Genomic DNA, 23,572 nt, shown 5'->3' on the forward strand with positions numbered 1-23,572 from the left:
TGTTTCTCTCTGGAGAGCTTTTGTCCAAGGTAATCTGCCTCCCCTGTTAGCTGGGCAGGAAAGATGACTTCCTCTTTTGCTCCTGCTGCTTCAGAAACTGCTTTTATTTTAAACAAAATTCAGGCCAGATTGTCCAGAGACCCGAGTCTCCTGTTCTCACCGGTGGGGAAGGGAAGCCCGGACTCTCTGCTGTTCGCAGTGGGAGTTGCAGGGTGTGCGCTCTCCTGAAAAGCTTGTCCAGCAGCCTTAAAGCGAGAGGAGACCGACGTGCCTCTCTGGTCGTACTGGAGGGATCGTAATCCCTGGGGCCACAGATGTTGCTGCTACATTGCTCCTGCGGAGCCCTGCCGAGCGGAGAGCATGCACTCGGAGCCAGCCTCACGCTCTCCCCAGGACTACAGCTGCTTCCATTTCTGAAAGGACGTCTGTCTCATCAATCACACGTTAATGGAACAATGGCCTTGCAGCCCTGGCGGCAGTTACGGAAACGTGGGGGTTCTAAATGGAAAAGCACAGCAGACGAGGCGCGTCGTGTGGAGAAAGGGCCGATCCGTCGGGATGGCAGGGGTAAGACGAGAGTGGAAACCAGAGCAATCTAAAGCGCGGAGGGCAGTTATCCGTTCCCTTCTCTCCCCCGCCGCCCCCACATTTTCCTTCTGCACTCTTGGTGAGCCTGCCCGGCTTCTGCCCAAAGCCAGACAGCCCCCGGATCCCACAGAAGGAGTCGTGGACAATCCCCCGCCAAAGCCCTGCCTCATAACGGTACGGGAGAGCGCCGTGCGGCACGCTGCCTGCACACAGACTCACCGCGGCCTGGGGCGGGGTCCTGGGGCCTAGCGCTGCTAGGAATGACCCATCGGGGCCTCCCATGCAGAAGCCACGGCGTGCCTACTACTGAGTCTGCACGGTGAGACCCACCCTTCGGCGCGCTCTCAAGCACAGCTGCCCAAAAACGTACCCGGCCTTTGAACAGAAGAACGGCCAGACTGGGTCAGACCAAAGGTCCATCTAGTCCAGTGTCCTGTCTGCCCACAGTGGCCAGCGCCAGGTGCCCCAGAGGGAGGGAACAGAACAGGGAATCCTCATGGGAGCCCTCCCCTGTGGCCCATTTCCAGACACACAGAGTCCAGGACACCATCCCTGCCCACCCTGGCTAATCGCCATTGAGGGACCTGCCCTCCATGAATTTATCTAGCTCTTTTTTGAACCCTGTTAAAGTCCTGGTCTCCCGTTAGGGTCGGACAGGGGTTCAATATTCCTTGAAATGAGGAAATTGGCCACTTCTTCCTTGTGTGATGTGCACATGCTGAGATCACACCCAGAATGTGGCAAAGATGATTTCCCTGGACTTAGGGACCTTTTGAAGGACCATTCACACACACACCTAGGGGAGCAGGGAACTGCTGGGTGACCCCGACTGTGTGTTGTTTATCCCCAGAACCTTGCACTTCCAGCTCTAAACGCTCGGGGTGGTGCTGGGAAAGGAACTCAGGAATCGTGAGCTGCGGCCCCAGATGCTAACCGCAACACTGCGCCTTCTCACTGCCCCGAGGAGGGCATGCAAACCGCGACACCTTACAGGGGAGGTGTGGAAGAGTGTGTTAAAAGATACGATGCAGGCAGCCCGGCCTATGAATTCGCAGCTGGACGTAAAGAGCAGCTGACAAGAAGTGGGACAAGCCAGAGGAGTCCAGATTTCATTGTGACCCTCTGCAAAAAGACCAGCGCTGGGCCTGGCCAAGAACTGGATGGAGAGCTAAACAGGGGGCTGAGAAGAAAACACTCTAGGCTACGTCTACACTGGCGCATTCTCACGCAAAAACTCTTTTGCAGAAGAGTTCTTCAAAAACCCTTCCAGAAGAGAGCGTCTACACTGGCATGTGCTTTTGCACAAGAGATGTGCTTTTGTGCAAGAGCATCCGTGCTAGTCTAGACACTCTCTTGTGCAAGAAAGCTCTGATGGCCATTTTAACCATCGGGCTTTCTTGTGCAAGAAATTCATGTTGCCTGTCTACACTGGCCTCTTCTGGAAGAGCTCTTGTGCAAGAGGGCTTCTTCCTGAGCGGGAGCATCAGGGTTCTCGCGCAAGAAGCCCTGATTTTATACATTAGAACATCAGTTTACTTGCGCAAGAACGTGCAGCCAGTGTAGACAGGCAGCAAGTTTTTGCGAAAGAGCGGATGCTTTTGTGCAAGATTGCACCAGTATAGACACAGCTCCTCCCTTTCAAACTGCCCTCTTGCCTGCCAGGCTAGCATGTGGCGGAAAAGCCCCCAACCCTCAGTATCTCTCACTCCTGAGCCGCAAAATACTTCTGCTGCCATTTATTCTAGTGTAACTCAGTGTCACAACAAGAAAGGCCACAATGTCACTCAGATGAGCGTCAGAAGAGATGTATAAATAAGCAGGACTAGATTGTGACGTACAAAGAAGTTAGGTTCTTCCAGTGCAGTAAAAGCTATTGTTTTACACCGGGGCGTGTCTACACAAGGAAACTATTTCGAAATAACTAAAATCGATGTAATAACTCCCAAAATAACAAAATCGAAACAGTGTGTCCACGCTATGGGGAAGCATCAGAATTAGTCTGAGGCAGGCTCCGCTAATGTGGACGCGCTACCTCGACTTAGAGCCCCGGGAAGCTCTGGGGAGTCATTAGTCTGAATTATTCTGGGGAGTCGTTATAATGAGATAGCGGCACCGGAGCATCCACACTACTGCTATTTGAAATAACTATTTCGAAAGTAGTGTTATTCCTTGAGGAAAGCGGAAATACAGATTTCCAAATAAGTGGATTGTTATTTCGAAACACAAGACTCAGCTATTTTTTTGTTGGAAAGTTGGGTCCAGAGCAATCTTATGACGCCTGCCTCCTGGAGGCTTGCACACCCTGGGTGTGTCTACACAGCAAAGTTATTTCAGAATAACGGCTGTTATTCCAAAATAACTATGCGAGTGTCTACACAGCAATTCCATTATTTCAACATAATTTCGAAATAACAGATGGCTTATTCCGACTTCTATAACCCTCACCCTATGAAGAATAACAGCTATTCTGAAATAGTTATTTTGGAATAGGGGCTGTGTAGATGCTCCATTTCCGCTATTTCGAAATAGCCCCTCACCAGGGCCATTCTAAGTTATTCCTCCTGGGACTCTAAATCGAGATAGCACGTCTGCATTAAGGAGGTCTGCCTCAGATTCATTGTAAGGCTTCCCTGCAGTGCAGAGGTGCTCAGGGCCAGCCCAAGGCATTCTGGCGCCCTGGGCACGGGCACACGGCACCGCCCCCAGGGCACACGGCACCGCCCCCAGGGCACACGGCACCACCCTCGGGGCACACGGCACCACCCCCAGGGCACACGGCACTGCCCCCGGGGCACACGGCACCGCCCCCAGGACACACGGCACCGCCCTCGGGGCACACGGCACCGCCCCCAGGGCACACGGCACCGCCCTCGGGGCACACGGCACCGCCCCCAGGGCACACGGCACCGCCCCCAGGGCACACGGCACCGGCCCCAGGGCGCACGGCGCATGCGCGGCCCAGCTACAGCTGCTGGGGCTCAGCCCGGGGCCCACCCCAGGGCGTACGGCGCATGCGTGGCCTGGCTACAGCCACCGGCACACAGCCCGGGGCTTGCCCCCGGGGCGCACGGCGCAAACACGGCCCAATCTGGCCCGGCTGTCGCTGCTGGCGTGTGTGCCAGGCCATGCAAGGCCCCGCGAATGTGGGAGAAAGGGCACCGCTGGCCGGCGCTGCGGGGATGGGGGCAGGCCGGCGCTGCAGGAGCTGGGCGCGTGGTGCCTGATGGTACCTCGTGTGCACCTTACAGCTGCCGTCAGGTGCCCCACATCGGTTGGTGCCCTGGGCAGCTGCTCACCTCGCCCACCCCTTAATCCGGCCCTGGACGTGCTATTTCGAAATAAGCGATTTTGGAATAATTCTTCCAGAATAGCTTATTCTGGAATAACTGTGCAATGCGGACGTAGCCCCTGGGTGCTTCCCAGAGGCGTTGGGATTCTCTGGCAAACAGCTTCTCTCAGGGGCCTGCTTGGCTGTGGAGAGACACGGCAGACACCAGAGCCTCCAGCGGAAGTAGGTGCCGCTTGCCTGTGGGGAGGATGGCCCTCCGAGGAAGGAGTCCTAGGTACAAAAGCATGCTGCAAAGCTACCTGAAAATCCTGTGGGCACAAGGCTAGACAGAGAGAGGGAAAGGGGTTTTAGAGGCCAAATGAGACCAATGAAAAATAATGCTCCAGGACAGCAGGTTTTCTTCTAATTTCTCAGGCGGCAAGAAGGAAGGGCCACCCCCTAACCAACTAACTAACAGAACTAATTAACTAACTCACTCACTGACTGAACCCCCCCACCCAGGCATCAAGGCTTCCCAATCAAAGAGAAAGGCGAGCCAGCAAGACATTTAAAACCACACATCTAATTTCATTTCTGTGTCAATGGACAGAGCGTGCTAATGTGATGCTATTCACTCTACCCCCATCCCGTCCATTTCAAAGCACTTCGCAGGTGCCATCAGTGCTCCCCAAAGAGCTATGAGATACCCCAGTATCGGGAGACTAACACAGGAAAGCCCAGGGGTTTTACCCAAAGGGTACAGAGGGCACCAGTGTCAGGAGAAAACTCAGAACTTCCCAATTCCCACCCCTTTGGCCCAGCCACTCACCTTTGCAGGACTGACGCCAATGGCAGTTTCTCCAAATCCTTCGATGGGAGTCGAAATGGTCTCTAAGCCACCTAACCACATCTCCCAACAGGCCCGACAAAAACTCCCCAAACACCCTGCACTACATGCTGGTGAGTTGCCCAGGGAGATACCTACCCCAGCTACGCTACACTCATGCATCAACCCACGTGCTCCCGGTGCAGCCCCGCACGGTGACAAAAGGAGACAAGACGCACGTACACAAGCCATGTAAGCAGGGGGGTGGCTGCACTCCGATGGCTCTTAGGTCGATGTCATTTTGCAGCATAGACATGCCTGGTTATGGCCGGATTATTGACACAATGGCTTGGGCTGTAAGCATTATACTACATGGAGGCACCTGGATGGACAGCAGGTGAGGCGCACGATGTCTTGTGAGCCTGAGTTATGCAAGATCTGACTGTAATACCCACCACTACCCAGACTAACGCCATCTAGCTCCCCATGTTGTGTTCCCAAATACCCACAGTGCACCATGCTGGCGGGCCGCCTCCCTGCACTTTATTATCCACAGTGGACTGAGCCTGCAAGACCCCCAGACACAGCACACACCAGGCAATGGACATACTAGCTCCAATTCCGCAACAGGCCACGTGCAGTCTTCCTGTAGGCTGCAGTGAAGGTTTGAGTGTCCATGTGACTGCCACCGATGCCCAATCAGGACATGCCGTGAGCAGGCAGGCAGGTTCCTTTTGTAAAGATCAAAGTGCTTATTTTCAAACTAAGACCAGACAGGCCGACGTGGGCCATACTTAAAAAAAAAAGAAGCAGATGCTGACCTTTGGCAAGCGTTCAGGGTCACCAGGGTGCCGGGGGATGACCTTCTGTAACCTTTGGAAACCGTAGTCGATGGTGGGTTCGTTCAGGGCTGAAACAACAACAAACAACATGGTGAGAGGAGAGGAGACAAGTCAAGCGCGGCGGCTCAGCCGGGCGGGTACCAAGTGGCAGTGCACTGCAGGATCAGAAAGCGATCAGAGCCACATCTCACTGCAGGATCAGCAATGACGTCAAGCTCTCACTTCAAGCACCGTTTGAGCGGAGGCGGGAGGCTTTGGTTTGAAACAACACCAGAAAAACCCTTCCTGCTCAAGGTGCGGTGACAAGGCTGCTGCAAAGTTCCAGGCCTTTGTAAACAGCCCCCGAGTGCGGATAATGATTGTCTCCCAAAGCCTTGATAAATTCATTTGATCACCGCTTTGCTCCCCGCATTTCATTCGCTTCTCTTTTCAAAGCGAGAAGGAATGGCACAGCATCAGAGACTCACACTCGATTACGTATTCGGTGCCACCTGCGTGTGGAGATCACATGCGTTTTCACTGTACGCTTTGGGGCACTGTTGTCATGGCCAGAGCTCAGGTCTACAAGCCTCTGAACTTAATGGCAACATCCCCATTGACCTCAGTGGTCCGGGGTCAGCTCCCACATTAGTAACCTCCAAGCTGAACCTGCAGCATTTATTTCATGGAATAAATTTCATGCCTTTTGCATGTTTAGGGTTTTATCCACAGGCATCAAGGGGAAGGAAAAAGGGGCATGAAAAAAGGGAGGAGGAAGAAGATTTAAATTCTTATGAGAGCGTGACCGTACTAGTACGGACAGAGGCCCAGATTCAGTGCAGCAGCTAAGCACATGCTTAAATTTAAGCATCTGCTTCAGCCCATCCCAATTCAGCAAAGTGTTCTGGCAAGTGGTGTGACTGTTCAGAGCCACTGCTCAGTGTGGCCACTAGGGGGCATCTGCTAGGGAAATAAGAGTCCGTGGAAATAGGAAATAAATACTCTTGCATTCAACTGGCCATGCTGTGCGGGGTTTCTCTCATTTCTATGCCTCATTTAAAGCACTGAAGTCAGTGGAAATTCAGTGCATGCTTAAAGTTGAGCATGCGCTTAAGTGCTTTGCTGGGCTAGAACCAACAGCAGGCACTCTTGAGCCTCCTGACACGGTGGTGTTAATATATCCTGGCCTGTCCCAACCAAGACCTCCTGCCACTTCAGCCTCAGACCTCCCCTGAATTGTGAACGCACCTTGCACGGATGTCTAAGGTGGCTTTGTTATGAGGACTATTGTGTTCTTGTAAGTAGGGTCACACTGTCTCGTGCATTTCAACAGATTCAGGGTCACGTTTTGCAACCCTCACTCACAACGAGCAGTGCCCTGGCTCCACCAATTGCTCAGGGAGATGGCCAGCAAGGTTGGGTGCACAGCTCCTCAATCTGGCTTTGAGTACAAGACTCTGGCTGGAGTTATTTGGGTTTTTACTAAAAGGCAGGGGCGCCACCAGACTGGCCAGGCCCCCAGGCAAAGTGGGGCAAGAGGGCAACTCCACACTCCCAAAAGGGGCGGGGCCCTCGGTGGAAGAGGCAGGACTGGGATAGCCAGCCCTCAGTGCCTCCTGGAGCACGCCACTCATGCGCCGATGGCGATTTAAAGGGACCACAGCTTCGGACGCAATAGCAGCAGCTGGTCCCAGGCCCTTTTGAATCAACGATTCCCTCCCTCTCCCCATCAGAATGCCTGATAAAAGCATTTCAATATTCCGTAACTGGACATCCTTGGCAAGTTGTGCTTTACCGTAAGCACCCACACAGTTATAAAAGTAATATCCTTGATCTGGTTTTTACCAGTCCCTCCGCTCCTCCGGCCAGTCTTTCCCCAAATAGGATAGCTCCTCGTCCACTGTCAGCAGCGAGGTGTTCCATTTCCCTTCCTCCTTTAGCTAGGTGTTCCTTTCCTGCCTCCTGGGCAGCCCCGTTTCCACAGTGGGCATTTGGTTTGGAAACAAAGGGTCAGAGTCTTGCTCCCCTAAACTGAATCCAGCTGTTTCTCTAGCATCAGAATCGGATTCATTAGGTGGATCCCCGAAATGACTTTGCCATCAGGCCAGCAGTCTTCCAATAGGAGAGTTCCCCAAATAGCACGGGCATCTCTCCACGACTACAAAATTAGGGGGTAACTGGTGGGGTGGCGGGCCTGCTGAAAGCGATCTGGGGGTGACAGTGGATCACAAACTGAATACAAGCCATCAAGTGTGAGGCGGTGGCTACACACGCTAATATCGCTCTGGCAGTCCGCTTGTTACCAGGGAGGTCTCAGCTGGAGTTCTGTGCCCAACTCTGTGCCCCAGGTTTCAAAAAAGATGTGGGCCAACTGGAAAGAGTCCAGAGGAGACCAACAAAAATGCCTGAAAGTTTAGAAAACATCACCTAGGACTTCAACAGGGTTCCAAAAAGGGCAAGATACATTCATGGAGGTTAGGTCCATCTATGGCTATTAGCCAGGAGGGGCAGGGATGATGTCCCAAACCTCTGTCAGGCTGGGAATGGGTGACAGGGGAGGGATCACGTGATAATTCCCTGTTCTCTTCACTCTCTCCAGGGCATCTGGTATTGGCCACTGTCGGAAGACAGGGTAATTCCGACTAGATGGACCTTTGGTCAGACCCAGTGGGGTCGTGCTTATGTTCTTATGAGGAAAGGTTAAAATAATTGGGTGTGTTAGTCTTGAGAGCAGAAGACCAAGAGGAAACCCGATAACAACGTACAAATAGGTGAAGGGTTGTTAAAGTGGACTGGGACCAATTGTTCTCCATGTCCACTGGCGGTAGGACAAAAAGTGAAGGCTTTAATAGTTAGAACGCCTTTCCAAATATCTAACTAACAGGTTCGTGAAGCACTGGAACTGGCTTCCAAGGTGGTGTTTAAGAAGAGTGTGGACAAACGCTTACAGAATCACAGAATCCTAGGGTTGGAAGAGACTTCACAAGATCGAGTCCAGCCCCCTGCCCAAAGCAGGACCAACCCCAACTAAACCATCCCAGCCAGGGCTTTGTCAAGCCAGGACTTAAACACCTCTAGGGATGGAGATTCCACCCCCTCCCTAGGGAACCCAGCCCAGTGATTCCCCACCCACGTAGTAAAACAAGAGGGTGGTGAAGCACTGGAATGGGCTATCTTGTCAGGGACGGTCTAGTTTTACTTGGTCCTGTTTTAACACCAGGGCATTGGGCTTGATATTTTCTTGGAGTCCCGTCCACCCCTGAATGTCTACGATTCTCTTGTCTGCTGTGAACTTTCCATCTCTGCTGTGTAGCTAGCCTGACATTGTGCAGAAACAGCTAAGCATAGTTATTTCGCTCCATGACAGAGAACAGGTAATCCAACAGCTTTCCAGTTTGCTGCCATTTCCCATATTGGCCTCACATTGTCAGCACTGCTACGGGATTTTGTAGAAAAATCTAGACACAATGTACTTATTTTTTACACCACTGTTCTCATTATCTTGCAATTTCCTTATTGGGCCCTTCCTTGTGGCTATAGCTAGCTTAAACTGTAGCTAATACTTATGACAAATGACTATTTATTATAAATAGTTAAACCGTGAGATTTTTAAACAACATCCCTAGAGCTCTGCTCAAATTTCTCGTGCAGTTGTGTTAAAAGATTTTCGCAAGGTTCCGTCAAGTACGTTTCTTCTGCGTTTCAATCCAATAGCTCCCCACATCCTCCCCCGCTCCTTTAGTGAAAGTAGCTACTAAGTTCTGGGACAAGATAAATGGAGGCCAGTTTCGAAATTCCCCTCTGATGTTCTAGTCATTTTCTCATGCCTTCCCACACTTTCAGCCCATTAGAAATCCATAGAGGATTTCCTGGGACTATTTTTCAAACTGGGTAACCAAAAACAAAAGGAATCATAGAATCATAGAATAATAGGACTGGAAGGGACCTCGAGAGTCATCGAGTCCAGCCCCCCGCCCTCAAGGCAGGACCAAGCTCCGTCTACACCATCCCTGACAGATGTCTATCTAACCTGTTCTTAAATAGCTCCAGAGAGGGAGATTCCACCACCTCCCTTGGCAATTTATTCCAATATTTGACCACCCTGACAGTTAGGAATTTTTTCCTAATGTCCAATCTAAACCTCCCCTGCTGCACTTTAAGCCCATTACTCCTTGTCCTGTCCTCAGAAACCAAGAGGAACAAATTTTCTCCTTCCTCCTTGTGACACCCTTTTAGATATTTGAAAACCGCTATCATGTCCCCCCTTAATCTTCTTTTTTCCAAACTAAACAAGCCCAGTTCATGAAGCCTGGCTTCATAGGTCATGTTCTCTAAACCTTTAATCATTCTTGTCGCTCTTCTCTGTACCCTTTCCAATTTCTCCACATCTTTCTTGAAATGTGGCGCCCAGAACTGGACACAGTACTCCAGCTGAGGCCTAACTAGTGCAGAGTAGAGCGGCAGAATGACTTCACGAGTTTTGCTTACAACACACCTGTTGATACAACCTAGAATCATATTTGCTTTTTTTGCAACAGCATCACACTGTTGACTCATATTCAACTTGTGGTCCACTATGACCCCTAGATCCCTTTCTGCCATGCTCCTTCCTAGACAGTCGCTTCCCATCTTGTATGTATGGAACTGATTGTTCCTTCCTAAGTGGAGCACTTTGCATTTCTCTTTATTAAACCTCATCCTGTTTACCTCTGACCATTTCTCTAACTTGCTAAGGTCATTTTGAATTATGTCCCTATCCTCCAAACTCTGTGGTCCAATCTCAGATAATGCTAAGTGCTTCCTGGGTGATGCAGAGTCTCTTAACTTCAACTGATTCCGTGTTTCTCCAGTGGGGATGGAAGCGTGCACTCACCCATGTACATGGTCAGGTCCTTAGAAACTGGAAAAGATGCCAGACAAGGAATGCTGCTACCAATTGCAACGTTATTATCTTTGACCCGATGCAAACTAAAATTGAGTGGCTCACCTCACCAGAGATATAGCCATGGGCACACACAGTTTTCCTTCAAATTTAGACTAGTCATTTCACTTCACTTTTAGGGGCTCTAGGTTCACTTTTACCTTTTTCCTGCTTAAATATTTAGCCCCAGCTGAGAGTTATGGACCAGAACTGCTCCCGTGACATCAAAAATACCAAAGTAATGGCCTGGATTCTGATCTCACGGACATTGGCCAAAATCTGGAGTAACTGCATCACTTCTATCAGGCTATGTCTGGACTGCAAGCCTCTTTCGAAAAAGAGCATCTAGACTGCAAGCAGAACTTTCGAAAAAGCAAGCCGCTTTTTCAAAAGAAAGCAGCGAGTGAGTCTGGATGCTCTCTTTCTAAAAAGCCCTGTTGGCATTCAAGAACGCCTTTTTTTGAAAGAGCACTTTCGAAAAAAGGCGTTCTTCCTCGTGAAATGAGGCTTACCGCCGTCGAAAGAAAAGCCACGTTCTTTTGATTTAATTTCGAAAGAACATGGCTCTAGTGTTTTTCGAAAAAAACCCTGAGTCTGGACACAGCCTCAGAGAACACATGAGATCAGACTCTAGTCTCGGGAAGCTTATTGGCATCGTATTTAATGAGTGTTGGATTGGCATCTGCAGTTGAACTCCACCACAATTTGCCCCCGCATTTCCCGGTGTCCTAGAATAAAGCGGGTGAGAAGAGAGGGGGTCGGGATTGGGTTCAGACATTCAGACTGAGCAACAAAATCAGTATCCGTATTCTTGACGTCCATCCATACATTTAAACCAAGTTACTGCGTATTGTACTTAAAATGCATTCCCAGTCCCCTAATTTTTAAAGAGTACTATTGGAAGAACTAATAACTTTAAAAACTGTATTAAATGCAAATAGGTCCCAAGGCTAATGGCAGTAATTTGTATACCAACCCAAACTGACTGGCCCACTTTTCAAAATACAGGTATGATAATCGTGTGGTTTTAAAAGGACATTTAAATTGAAAGACTGTGAATTTAGTACATAATTACGCCAATAGAACCCTTTAACTTGTCAACGTGTAAATCTAAAAGGCTATCAATCATTTCTAAAGAGGAAATAAACCTTAAAATTCTTTGATTGACAGTGCTTACTTTTTATGTTTAAAAAAAACGTGGAGTAAAGTGGCCAGAAATCCATTTACAAAAGTATATTGTTTTACATAGGCGAGTAAAAAGCCAATAATTACACCCCCAAAAGACATATAAATCAAAGTAAGTACTTTCTCCTCACTTATATATTTTAAGTTGTAGTGAACTTCGGGTAACTTTTTATTAAAATACTTTTCCAAATGTAATGCTTATTGAAGTTGTTAGTAGAATACCATTTTCATTTAAGCTAATATAATCATTTTTGCAAATATGAGATGTAAGCCATTTTTCTCCCTTCCAAACAATAAACTTTCAACCTGTCTCTTGTGTGAATTAACTGAAATTACCCCCAAGTGTACAAAATCTGTCTGTCTATGAGTTAAGGCACAATATTTATTATTCTTGCCATTTTATGAATTACTTCTTAAACCCTTGAGGAAGAACTTTCTTTCGAATTAAACTCTAACAGAATAAGCCACAGAGCCTCTTTATGCAGAAAATCTGAAGCCATAATTCATGAAATCTAAGGGGTTTAATAAAAAACACACACAATGTCTGTGGAAATAAGGACATGAGTATGCATTATTTTCATGTTTCCACCTGCAACTGGATTTTCAACAAAAATGCTGCTTACGTTTTTGAGAAAATAAATGTTTCCACCCTCTCTATAATTTCAATCATTGATCATTTTAATCAAGATGTATACATAATCCACCATCTTAAAAAAGCCCTGTTTTTTATTTAAACCATACAGTGGAAGGTTTGGGAGCTTGGGGTATTTTTTTAATATTTCACATAATGAATTCCTACTGTGTCAATAAAGCTTTGGTGGTTAATTGAATGACTGTCTGATGTATCTGAGAGAGGAATTTGTTTCTCTGGCCACGCTGCCAACTTACAGCAGAATGATCGACACTTAATATCAGCAATTAAAAGAACCTGTTCAAATATCATATGGAACCCATAGCTTGAGGTAGCCTAGGAGAACTCTTCTCCAAGGAAAACTCATTCAGCTGATGCAGAGAGTAATTGAATTAGACACATTTTAACATTATTATTTGAAGAAAAATAAACACGCACTACATAGCCGCATTATGGAAAGAGTTCAGAGCAGAAAGCAAAACCAGTTCATTTGTTTCTCATGCATGCATGGCTTCATTGATTCCTTTTATTGTTCAGCCATCATTTTTCTTTTATTCTGTTGGATTCAAAACCAGTCAGAAGCCGGCACCTCGCTATAGAAACTGGGAGCATTCTCTGCAAGAAAGGGCAAGGAATACAGGAAGCTCAACAAAAGCAAAAAATAAAATAAAAATAAATCCTTAACTAGCTCTCAGTTACTGGAGAGGGGGAAAGAATGCCACTGTTCCACAGGTGAAAGAGGGTCTAATCCCAGCAGAATGGCCTTGTTTGTTTGCGGCGCGGGAAAGAGAGGTTCCAAAAGGCCACACGCTCGTGTTCCGTACTGCTACTTTCTGCAGAATTGCAGAGGGCTTTCTGGGGGTGGGAGTGTGAAGGGAGCAGGTACAAGGCAGGCTGGGTAACTGGCGAGAGCATGACCCATGGGGTCAATCCAAGGAAAACTGCACCCCCACGCTCTGGAGCTATCCAGAAGAAAAAGCATGACCAAACAACAGTTGCTTCTGAGTTGGACTCCTGGGTTGTGTCTAGACTGGCCAGTTTTTCCAGAAAATCGGCCACTTTTCCGGAAAAACTTGCCAGCTGTCTACACTGGCCACTTGAATTTCCGCAAAAGCACTGATGATCTCATGTAAGATTGTCAGTGTTTTTGCTGAAATACTATGCTGCTCCCATTCGGGCAAAAGTCCTTTTGTGCAAAACTTTTGTGTAAAAGGGCCAGTGTAGACAGCTCAGATTTGTTTTCCGCAAAAAAGCCCCGATTGCGAAAATGACGATCGGGACTTTTTTGCGGAAAAGCGCGTCTAGATTGGCACGGACGCTTTTCCGCAAAAAATGGTTTTGCGGAAAAGCGTCTGTGCCAATCTAGACGCTCTGTTCTGAAAATGCTTTTAATGGAAAACTTTTCCATTAAAAGCATTTCCGGAAAATCATGCCAGTCTAGACGTAGCCCAGATGCTTTAGCAAACACCTGGAAGTTTTGGCCACTTGGTCAAACGTCCAAGTGAAATGGTTCTTCGGCCAAATGAAATGTGTTAGGGGTTGTCTTGGCTGTATCACATATTTCCTGGAGATCACTTTAATGGTTTCAGGTGAGAGCTGCGTACATAGGCACGTAACGCTGGACATGGGTAGCTAACCTCTGTGCAGACAGCCACATCCCATTCAACACACCCCTTTGGCAATGTGCATTGTCAGCTCAAGTCTGGCTGCTGCGTTGAGAACCACGCGGGCACGGCAGCCTCTTGGCAGAGTCGGGGTCTGAAACAATCCTGACCCTCTGTTTCCCTGCCAGGGACAAATCCAAAGGAAATGGGCTTTACATAGGACACAGGGGTTGAGGGGTGAGTATCTTCCCAGCCTTGGAACTACAGGGCTACATCTAGACTGGCATGATTTTCCAGAAATGCTTTTAACGGAAAAGTTTTCCATTAAAAGCATTTTCGGAACAGAGCATCTAGATTGGCACGGACGCTTTTCTGCAAAAGCACTTTTTGTGGAAAAGCGTCCGTGCCAATCTAGACGCGCTTTTCCGCAAAAAAGCCCCGATCGCCATTTTCGTGATCGGGGCTTTTTTGTGGAAAACAAATCTGAGCTGTCTACACTGGCCCTTTTGCGCAAAAGTTTTGAACAAAAGGACTTTTGCCCGAATGGGAGCAGCATAGTATTTCCGCGAGAACACTGACAATCTTACATGAGATCGTCGGTGCTTTTGCGGAAATTCAAGAGGCCAGTGTAGACAGCTGGCAAGTTTTTCCGGAAAAGTGGCTGACTTTCCGGAAAAACTGGCCAGTCTAGACACAGCCCTGGAAGCAAAGAGGCATCTCTGAGCTAGCTGGTCTCATGCTAATGAATGTCGGCAGAAAAAAATTCACGGCTCACGGTTGACTTTTTCTCCTGTGCATTTGTATTCTCCAACAACTCAGCTCCATGCCTCTCTAAGGAGCTCTGGTTCAACACGGTTGGTTGTCAGGCCTGCAATCTCAACTGCTCTTCTCGACTTTTGATTTTTCTTCTCAACCCCTACCTCCCAGATCCCACCGATTGCTCAGAGCTCCCGGAGAAAGCAAGCCCCGCCCCCAAAACACTTACACATTCTGATCTAGCACGTTGGGAGCACACCCCAAATGCCCCCTTCTGTGCATGGTCGGCATGTTGTACCTGTTCCATGAGGAAAGATGAAACACATTCTTCAATGGAAAAAAAGCGTATTTTGCAAATCTTCCTGCAAAGTGTTCTCTTGGCTAATTAAAGATCGTTCAATGAAAACACACTAGCTTTCAGGCTATTTCTGTTGTTATGAAGATGACTTGCTTTTTGTAATGCCTCCCTTCCATTAGCTTTCCCAGGAGAATTTATTCCCGTAGGCAATGGAAAATGGAAATGGGAGGGGCAGCCACTGCCTGGATGGAAAAATTGGTGTTAGAAGGGCCATTCCAGGGCAAACTCAGAATTTCCCTGCTTTTTATGGCTTCATGGCTCTCTTACTTTAATATATTCTTGTGTGTTTAATTTCCTTTTCTTAATGGGACTGTGACATGATGTCATTTTTTTTTTTTTACTGGAAACAGCGATGGAGATATTCAGAAATGAAACATTTATATTTTATTGCAATTTAATGTCCAAACAAATATCCATTTTTTTTGCCAAGCAATAAATAACATTCTGGAGCCAAGTCCAACAATCAGACTAGCACCTGGGTCTCTGGGTTTCCCTAGCGACTGCTCTTTATTGAACTAACAGCGAAAGGGGCCAGCTTCCACGGCGTGTTACTCAAGAGGATATTTTCTTCATTGTGGCAAGTTTTCTGCAGCATGTAAGTGGCTGTCCTTGCTTTTGCAGCTAGGGTTCTGAGGGTGTTCTGAGCTGGTTTGGAGAATGCAAGGAATGCAAGACTTGGCCCCAAATTAATGCTGGAAGTTAAACACTGAAATTACAAGATGGGTCTTTTCAGGTTCCTATATTGGCTTCTCTTCCAGCATTGCTTGACTGCCAGCGATTTTATAACAAAAGCCTCAAAATGCATTAACTCTGAATGCTAACTTCTGGCCCAGCTGCAGACTGGGTGCATGGAAAACCTCTGAGAGCCGGCAAAGGAGAACATGAGGCTCATGTAAGTTAGTTACTGACCAGTCGGAGAGAGATCGGGTTAATTGATACTTATTTATCTGAGATGGCTGGTTTTGCTCTGGTGATGGAAGCTGCAAAATGTTTTCCATTTGTGGGGAACATATTTGGGAAACTCATGAAAGAATTCAATATGGCTTTGCTGCAAGCGTGCAGTGCTTGCGGGATGACCATTCTATTTAAGCCAATATACAGTTAGACAACGACGACGCCATTTTTAAAATTGGGTGCCTACTGCTCCGCACCAAAGTCCATCTTTAGTCTCTTTCTCAAAAGTGCTGTGAGTCCAACAATCATTTTTTTGAATGTTTTGGGTGAAATAGAGAGAGAGGAGGCAGCCAGTCAATTTGTAGAAAAAGTCCCATTTTCACACCTTCACTTTACATTGTCAAGCTTCTAAGGAGTTTGAGGACACGCTTTATTTTTAACCTTTCCTTCTTTGCAATCCAACTGACTCTCGTCTCCTCTCTTTGCAGATTATCAGGTGCCCGATTCTGCTCTAGTAACAGAACTGCCAAGCAGTGGTACAGAACATCGGAAATAACTTGATTAAAGTCGATTGTGATGGAGAATTTTGCCTGACTACCCCTCTGCGCCTAGCTTTTCCATACACATTGAATTTAAGATCATAGAATCATAGAACACAAGAACTGGAAGGGACCTCAAGAGATCACCAAGACCAGCCCCCTGCCCTCATGGCAGAACCAAGCACCACCTAGATCATCCCTGATATATGTTTGTCCAACCGGCTCTTAAATATCTCCAGGGATGGAAATTCCACAACCTCCCTAGGCAATTTATTCCAGTGCTTAACCACCCTAATATTTTGGAAGTTTTTCCTAATGTCCAACCTAAACCTCCCTTGCTGCAATTTAAGCCCAATGCCTCTTGTCCTACCATCAGAGGCCAAGGAGAACAATTTTTCTCCTTCCTCCTTGTAAGATTTGAAAACTTAGCCTAGACTTGATTTTTATATCCTCACTTGCTATATCACAGACCAAAGGCTGCATAAATAACACAATGACCCTTCCTGAAAGTTAAGGGTCTTTGCTACAATACAATATCTTAGACCAAATTCTCCTCCTTTGCACTTGGATGGAAGTCCAATGACAAGTCTCTACTGGTGGAGGAAAGGAGAAATATACCAGCCCCCATTTCCACAATCCCTGTATCTGAGATGGGAAGCAGGGAATTGGTAGACATACCCTATAAAAAGTATGCCGCCCCTAACTGTAATGAGCCCTCTGCAAACCATGTGCCATGTTCTTGGAAGAAGCTGACCTTCCAGGAGGCTTAGTTATGACGTTGGATTAAAGATCTAAATTAAGATTCACTCCCCTGAGAAAATGAAAGCTTCCAGGCTTTCTTACATCTTTATTTTTGAACATTCTCTTTGATTTGGGCGTGCAAAATAATTAAAAGGTTACTTGCTCAGAAGAAAGCAGACAGATCATTTTGACTGCATAATGGATGACACAGTATTAAAGTGATTATAACTAAAGCAGTTTTGTCTTATAACATTTGGGGGAAATCTAGCCTTCTAGACCTCTCGGTAGCCTCGGGTTTTAACAGCAGTGATATTACTTACGTTGATAATTGTTCCAATTTCTTCCCAAAGAGTTTTGACAATAACTGTTATCAAGGGAGGGGGGAACTATACCAGCCTGTCTGATAAACATGTTTTCCTGCCCTCACACCCCAGTGAGCACTGTGACACTATACTTTTATCATCTAGTGTGTGCTCAGAATGAGCTTAGAACAGCAATTGCCAGGAATAGGCAGGCGATAAACCGCATTGATTTAACACATCTTGTTTTCAATCATGCTCGGATTTTCTGAGCACGCATTTTTCCTGTACTCTGGCTTGTAGCTTTTATCTGACGAGCTGATCCCTTTTCACTGGAAAATGAAAAGGTCGCACAATAAGACACGGTTTACTGGAACTTGAACACGCACCGGGAAAGTATTTTAGATAAATACTGTCAGACATAGTGGAGCTGAATTTCAACAACACAATTGCTAAACAACAATACTTATTACTCTCCCAGAACAAGCCGACAAGCAACTTATGGCTCTCAGCGGGGAAGATCACAGAGTTAGGCTGGGTAGTTTAGAAAACCTTAGCAAAGCCTGTTTAAAGATGACAAGCTCCTTTCAACTTAAATACCAACTAGTCCTATCTCCGGGCAGCACTAACTATGCTTTAGCTATTCACCTAGACTTTGTGAAATGGACCATAAGTGCCATCTATGGCTATGAAATTAATTTTCGCTAAAAAAGGATGTGTGCGTGTGTGTGGCTGACAATTTAATCCAATGGGTAGTGGACAGTGAGAAACTTATAAACACACACCTGGACAAAGAAAGCAATGTAATTGAAATTAATTAACCAATGCTGGCAACGGGGGAGGAGGGAGGCAAATAGATAAGTATGTAGTAACTTGACTGGACTTGCCAAATGATTACTGAATTGGTCTAATAAACAGGATGGAATGATCAGAATTATGATTTTTAATTTAATTTTTTGTTCTCTTTAATGTAATTAAATTATGATTTTTAATTTAATGTTTCTTTCTCTTCCTGCCACGATCCTATGCTTTAAAATATGTATCTTCCCTACTCCCATTGGATGTAAGACAGGGTTATCACGCCCCCTTCCATTCCCGTTTACGGAGCCCCCGAGACACCACGGCCTAGATTTTCAAAGAGTTTAGGCATTGCTGCGCTCAGCTTTGCAAGCCTTGTCAATTCAGAGGGCTACGTACAATTTTCTAAAGTGACTTTGGGGCCAAACCTGTGTAGGCGCTTTTGAAACCCCACCCCTCGGTGCCTCAGTGATATTGTCTGGAAGAAGAGCTCTGGTCTCTCTCCCCGACAGAAGCGGGTGCCATGAAAGAGATCGCCTCACCTGCCTTGTGTCTCTGATATCCAGGGGCCTACACATGAGGCACCAACAGCCTCTGCAGGTCCCTGGGCCAGGTGTGGGGGGAAGCTTGGCACCGCACTCCAGCAGGGGCGGGGTCTCGGGAGGAAGGGGTGGGGTCTCAGGAGGAAGGGGCGGGGCCTCAGGAGGAAGGGGCGGGGCCAGGTGTATACAACCCTCCGTGCCACCCGGCGTGCACCACACCGCCCCAACCCTTAGAGCCTCACAGAGAGTGCAGTGCGGCGCTCTGAGAGTGATTTAGAGGGGCTCCAGACACCGCTGCAGTAGCCCTTCGAATTGCCAGGCCCTCGAGAAACTCTCCTCTTTGCCCCATCGGCAGGCCTGCCGACAGAGCCACTGCAATGTTGCCAACGGCAACGGACTTTCAGTTCCGTGTAGGTTCCTATGTCACTTTCCCAAATGGGAGGCTGTAAAGTGGCGGGGGTCTTGCACAGCGGAAAGCAGCAACGCTGAATACCTTCGAAAGCATCAGCCGACGTGACTTGCCCAACATCAAACCGGAAAGCTGGAGGCAGAGCAGTGAAGTGACCCAGGAACCCACTAAAGTCTTGTGCCAAATCCCCACAAAACCCTGCAGCCGCTGGCCCGGCCTTCCTCGCTCTGCCCACTGTCCCCATAGCGTTTCTGCCAAAAGCTGCCAGCAAAGATGGTTTTAATGTAGCTACCTGGGTACTAAGAACTGATCCGAAACCAAGAGTTCATGCTACATATGCCACAGAACAGCTGTCAGATAAAAATGACTTTCGGCCATTACCAGCCTGGCCTATTTTCAACGACATGACATCGTTCACAGTCTCCAGATTCTAGTGTCACGCCCCTTTTTAATTAACACTCACATCAGTGGGCTGCATACCATATTCCGCACTCCAAATGCCTCCTCGTCAGCACATGCCACGTACGTGCAGAACTTACTCCGCTCACAGCAGACAGACAGTGGTTGTGGGGCCGGAGAGCAGGGGGCCTTTCACCCTCATTTTGAGGTAGACTCTGTTGAATTAGAGCTGCAGGTGGCTCATACTTGCTTCAAAGGCAGGAGTTTACTTGGACAGAACGCTCAGCCTGCCGCGGCCCCCAAGTCGGACAAAGAACCCAACGGGAGCATCCAACACAAAGATTCAGGCAGGCACCTTAAAACACCGGGAAGTTCTTTTGTAAACCACCGGCATCCCCGGTTCACAATTCACAAATGTGAACAGAATTCAAGAATAGAAGTAAGGGGACACCAGCTATCTGGGGTAGGTAATACTGTGAGGAAAACAAGTGGCTGCCTGGAAATGAGAGGCATTGGAGGGAGGTGTGGGAGAGTGAGAGAGTGTGTGTGTGTGTGTGTGTGTGTGTGTGTGTGTGAGAGAGAGGGAGGTGCATGTGAGTGTGGGAAATGTGCATGTGTTTGTGTGTATGAGAAAGACAGGGAATGAGGGAGGCATATTTGTGTGATGGAGGCATGTAAGTGAGAGGGGGTGTGAGGGCAGGAGGATGTCTAAGGGACATGTGTCTATGTATGAGCAAGGGGATGTGTGTCTGAGGGAAGGGGCATGTCTGAGGAAAGAGTATGTGTATGTAAGGGAGGAGGTGTCTGAGGGAAAGGGGTGTGTGTGTGTGTGTGTGTGTGTGTGTATGAGAGAGAGAGAGAGAGAGAGAGAGAGAGAGAGAGAGAGAGAGAGAGAGAGGAGGTGCCTGAGCAGTGTGCATGCGAGTGTGTGTGTCTGTGAGGGAACAGAATGTGTGTCTGAGGGAAGGAGGAGAGTGTGTGTGAGAGAGAGTATGAGAGAGAGAGAGAGAGAACGCAACAATTAAATGCCCCACATTTGAGAGTAATTTATATGTGCCCAAATGAAATTTTTCAGTAGGTATTTCATTTTGCCCACACAAGATTCTTCATTCCTGGACTTTTTCAGAGTCCATATTCCCCATATGCCCTATGCCTTGTAACACAAGGAAAACCGGAGGTTAGCAACAATTTTCCAGACAGGTCTATTGTGATTCAAACTGTCCTTTTTTTATTCAATTATAAGAATAAAAAGATCTGAGATAAGAACCCAACATGTGAAAACAGATGCTGACCCTGAGTGTATCTACTGCTGACGATGTCCTCCTACGTTAAGTGAGTGGCCACACTGTGGAGATGGATAAGAAAATGAACGCAACATCTTGCTAGAGAACTCTGAATGAGAGCGGTAGTTATTGCAGGAAACTGAAACACAAGACCTAATCCGCTTTGTCTATTGGTTGGGGCCTACCATTAGGTCCCTGTGGGGCTGCTGTCAAATTAGACAGGTTGAACCTCTCTAATCCAGAACTCTCACACCCAGAAACATCTATCATCTGGAATGTTGTTAGTTTGCTGGGTGTCCACTTAGCATGGGTGTGGCCAAGTTTCCTGTGGTCCCCTAAAGGGCCACCGGTCATGGCTCTCAGTTGTTATTTAGCTTTGATTTACCCCTAAATATCTTCTCAGAACCCAGCAAGCAGTGGAAGTGCTGGTAATGCTGCTAGACAATATTGACCTCCTCTGGTCTGGAAAATTCTCTGGTTCGGAACCGGTCAGGTCCTGAGGGTGCCGGACTAGAGAGGTTCCACCTGTAGTGATCTCCAGGATGACCCTTGAGAGCTTCACAGACATAGGGCAATCTTTAGCCCCAGCGACCTCTACCACCTGACACTGCCCGTTTGCAGAATCCCTACACTACAGCAGCAGCATGGGTTTAGAACTGGATGAAGTAGGTTTCACTTTTAAAAGGAACATTGGACTCTTGACTGTATAAGAACAGGACTGACTCAGAAACTTATTTGTATGTCCAGTGCTTTGGGGGAATGGGCTAAACAAACAGTGTCAAGTTTTTCCATTCTAATTTGAGCATGCTGCCATATCGCCCTGCAACTGTGGTCCAGAATTGTGGCCTGGGTCAAATTGAGTGCCCCATTCAGCAAAGACTCATCTGCATGATTTAGTAGTTTCTGGAAAGTCAAGGCAACATCACGAGGAATTTTATCAGACAAGAATAAGCAGTATGTCTAGAACAGTGTGTCCAGTTTTGGCCCCTCCCTGTACGAAGGGTGCAAACCGCAGAAGTCCAAACAACCAGAAGGGTGGGAATATGGTGGAAATTAAAGCATGACAAAAGACTAAAAAAAAAAACTAGTCATTTATTGTGGAAAGGAGAGGGGTTAGAGAAAATGTGAAGGAGAAATCTAACAGTAAAGAGAATATGGTGAAAACTAACCAATGTTTCATTAAAATAGTGAAAAGACTCTGGATTAAATTAATGGCTGGAGACCATAGAGTAAACACCTATATATTCCGCTTGTATAATCCACCGTTGCAGGATATTATCCACTCAAATACTGTCACTGAAGCTGAGAATGATGTGGATAAGATGGTGATCATTGATACTTGTAATAATGGAAGTGAAGGTCGCCACTGTGTTCTCAAATCTCCTGTCAGGGCATAATGAATCTCTATAGGGGGCAGGAAGAAATTCCCTTTAACAGACAGCACTGCAAAACTGGCATGAAACAGTCACAGGCTACTTGCCAAAGACAGGAAACTGGATTTGATGGACCAGTCGTCTGATCGGGGATGGCAAATCACGTCTTTCTGTGGTGTAGATGGGAACAGCTCTCCTTTAAGTGGTTTGAAAATATATGGGAGATGGATTTTATCTTAAAAGCTGCCAAAATACTTTTTTTTTTTTTTTAAGAGAGAACCAAAATTCTCTGGGGATAGTTTCAAATCCACATAATGTTCCTGAGTGTGAAAGTTTGCGATGCTACCTCTACGTTATCCGATGTGTGTGTAAAAACACACTGCCAGCTCGCTCGCGCTCAGTGACACATCTGAGGATGATATGGAATCGAGTTATTCAGTCTTAAAAACCAACAAGCACTTATGTTCCTGGGCTTTGTGAAAGTAGATTTTCAGATGACACAATGTGCAGAAGAGATGTGTGTCTGCTAAAAAAAAAAAAAATCAGGAAACATCTCTTCAATTAGCTCCAACAAAGGAGGTGGAAGCACAAAGAATTGGGATGAAACACATGCTGCATTTCAAGAGAATCCACTCTTTCACTGACTAGGGATTTCAGTCCAAAACCAACTGAACTTAAAATCACTGGGCAAGATCTTTGGATGGTGCCAATCAATGCAGCCTTATTAACTTTGCTTGGTGAGAAAGAAAGAAAGAAAGAAAGAAAGAAAGAAAGAAAGAAAGAAAGAAAGAAAGAAAGAAAGAAAGAAAGAAAGAAAGAAAGAAAGAAAGAAAGAAAGAAAATACTTGAGACTGAATCTTAATCAGAGGCATCTACTTTACTACAGATAGTCTTGGCTTACAAAAAACAATCCCAAGAGCAAAACCATGCCAGCATATTCTTTTTTTAGGAAACTCTGAAATATTACTTAAATAGAGTCAAATAGAAGCAGAGGGAAGGCTAGACATCATGGGCTGAGAAAATAAGCAAGTGCCTGGGCAGCCATTTTAATTTATAGCCCATGGCTCAATTCTCAGTCGCTCCTCGCCCACAGGAGATTTCACACACCCATTGCTTTCTCCTTCTCACCTCTCTTAGTCAAACACGTTTAAAAGAAAAAAAAACGATGTTGCATTTTGGGGTTATCTTCCACAGCCTGGGTAGAATTCAGAGATGCTTTCTTCATTAAGTGCTCATCATCCCAGAAATGAAAGCAACTCATTTCTTCCCAGGGTGCCTGTTAACTGAAAAACTCATCTTAATTGACTGCACAGATGAGTTAACCCTCTTCAGATTCA

General features: G+C 46.9%; 1 protein-coding gene across 8 annotated transcripts in view; it reads right to left on the reverse strand.

Annotated features, from left to right (window-relative positions):
* Positions 1 to 23,572, reverse strand: part of EBF1 (EBF transcription factor 1) — a 347,508-nt gene that overhangs the window by 34,427 nt on the left and 289,509 nt on the right. For all 8 annotated transcript variants that reach the window (XM_075900637.1, XM_075900636.1, XM_075900635.1 and 5 more), the window contains exon 11: positions 5,504 to 5,592. In XM_075900637.1, coding sequence (XP_075756752.1) covers positions 5,504 to 5,592 — 89 coding nt within the window. The remainder of the gene's footprint in view (positions 1 to 5,503; positions 5,593 to 23,572) is intronic.

This window comes from Pelodiscus sinensis, chromosome 17 (assembly GCF_049634645.1).
Source record: "Pelodiscus sinensis isolate JC-2024 chromosome 17, ASM4963464v1, whole genome shotgun sequence".
NCBI classification, from domain to species: Eukaryota; Metazoa; Chordata; order Testudines; family Trionychidae; genus Pelodiscus; species Pelodiscus sinensis.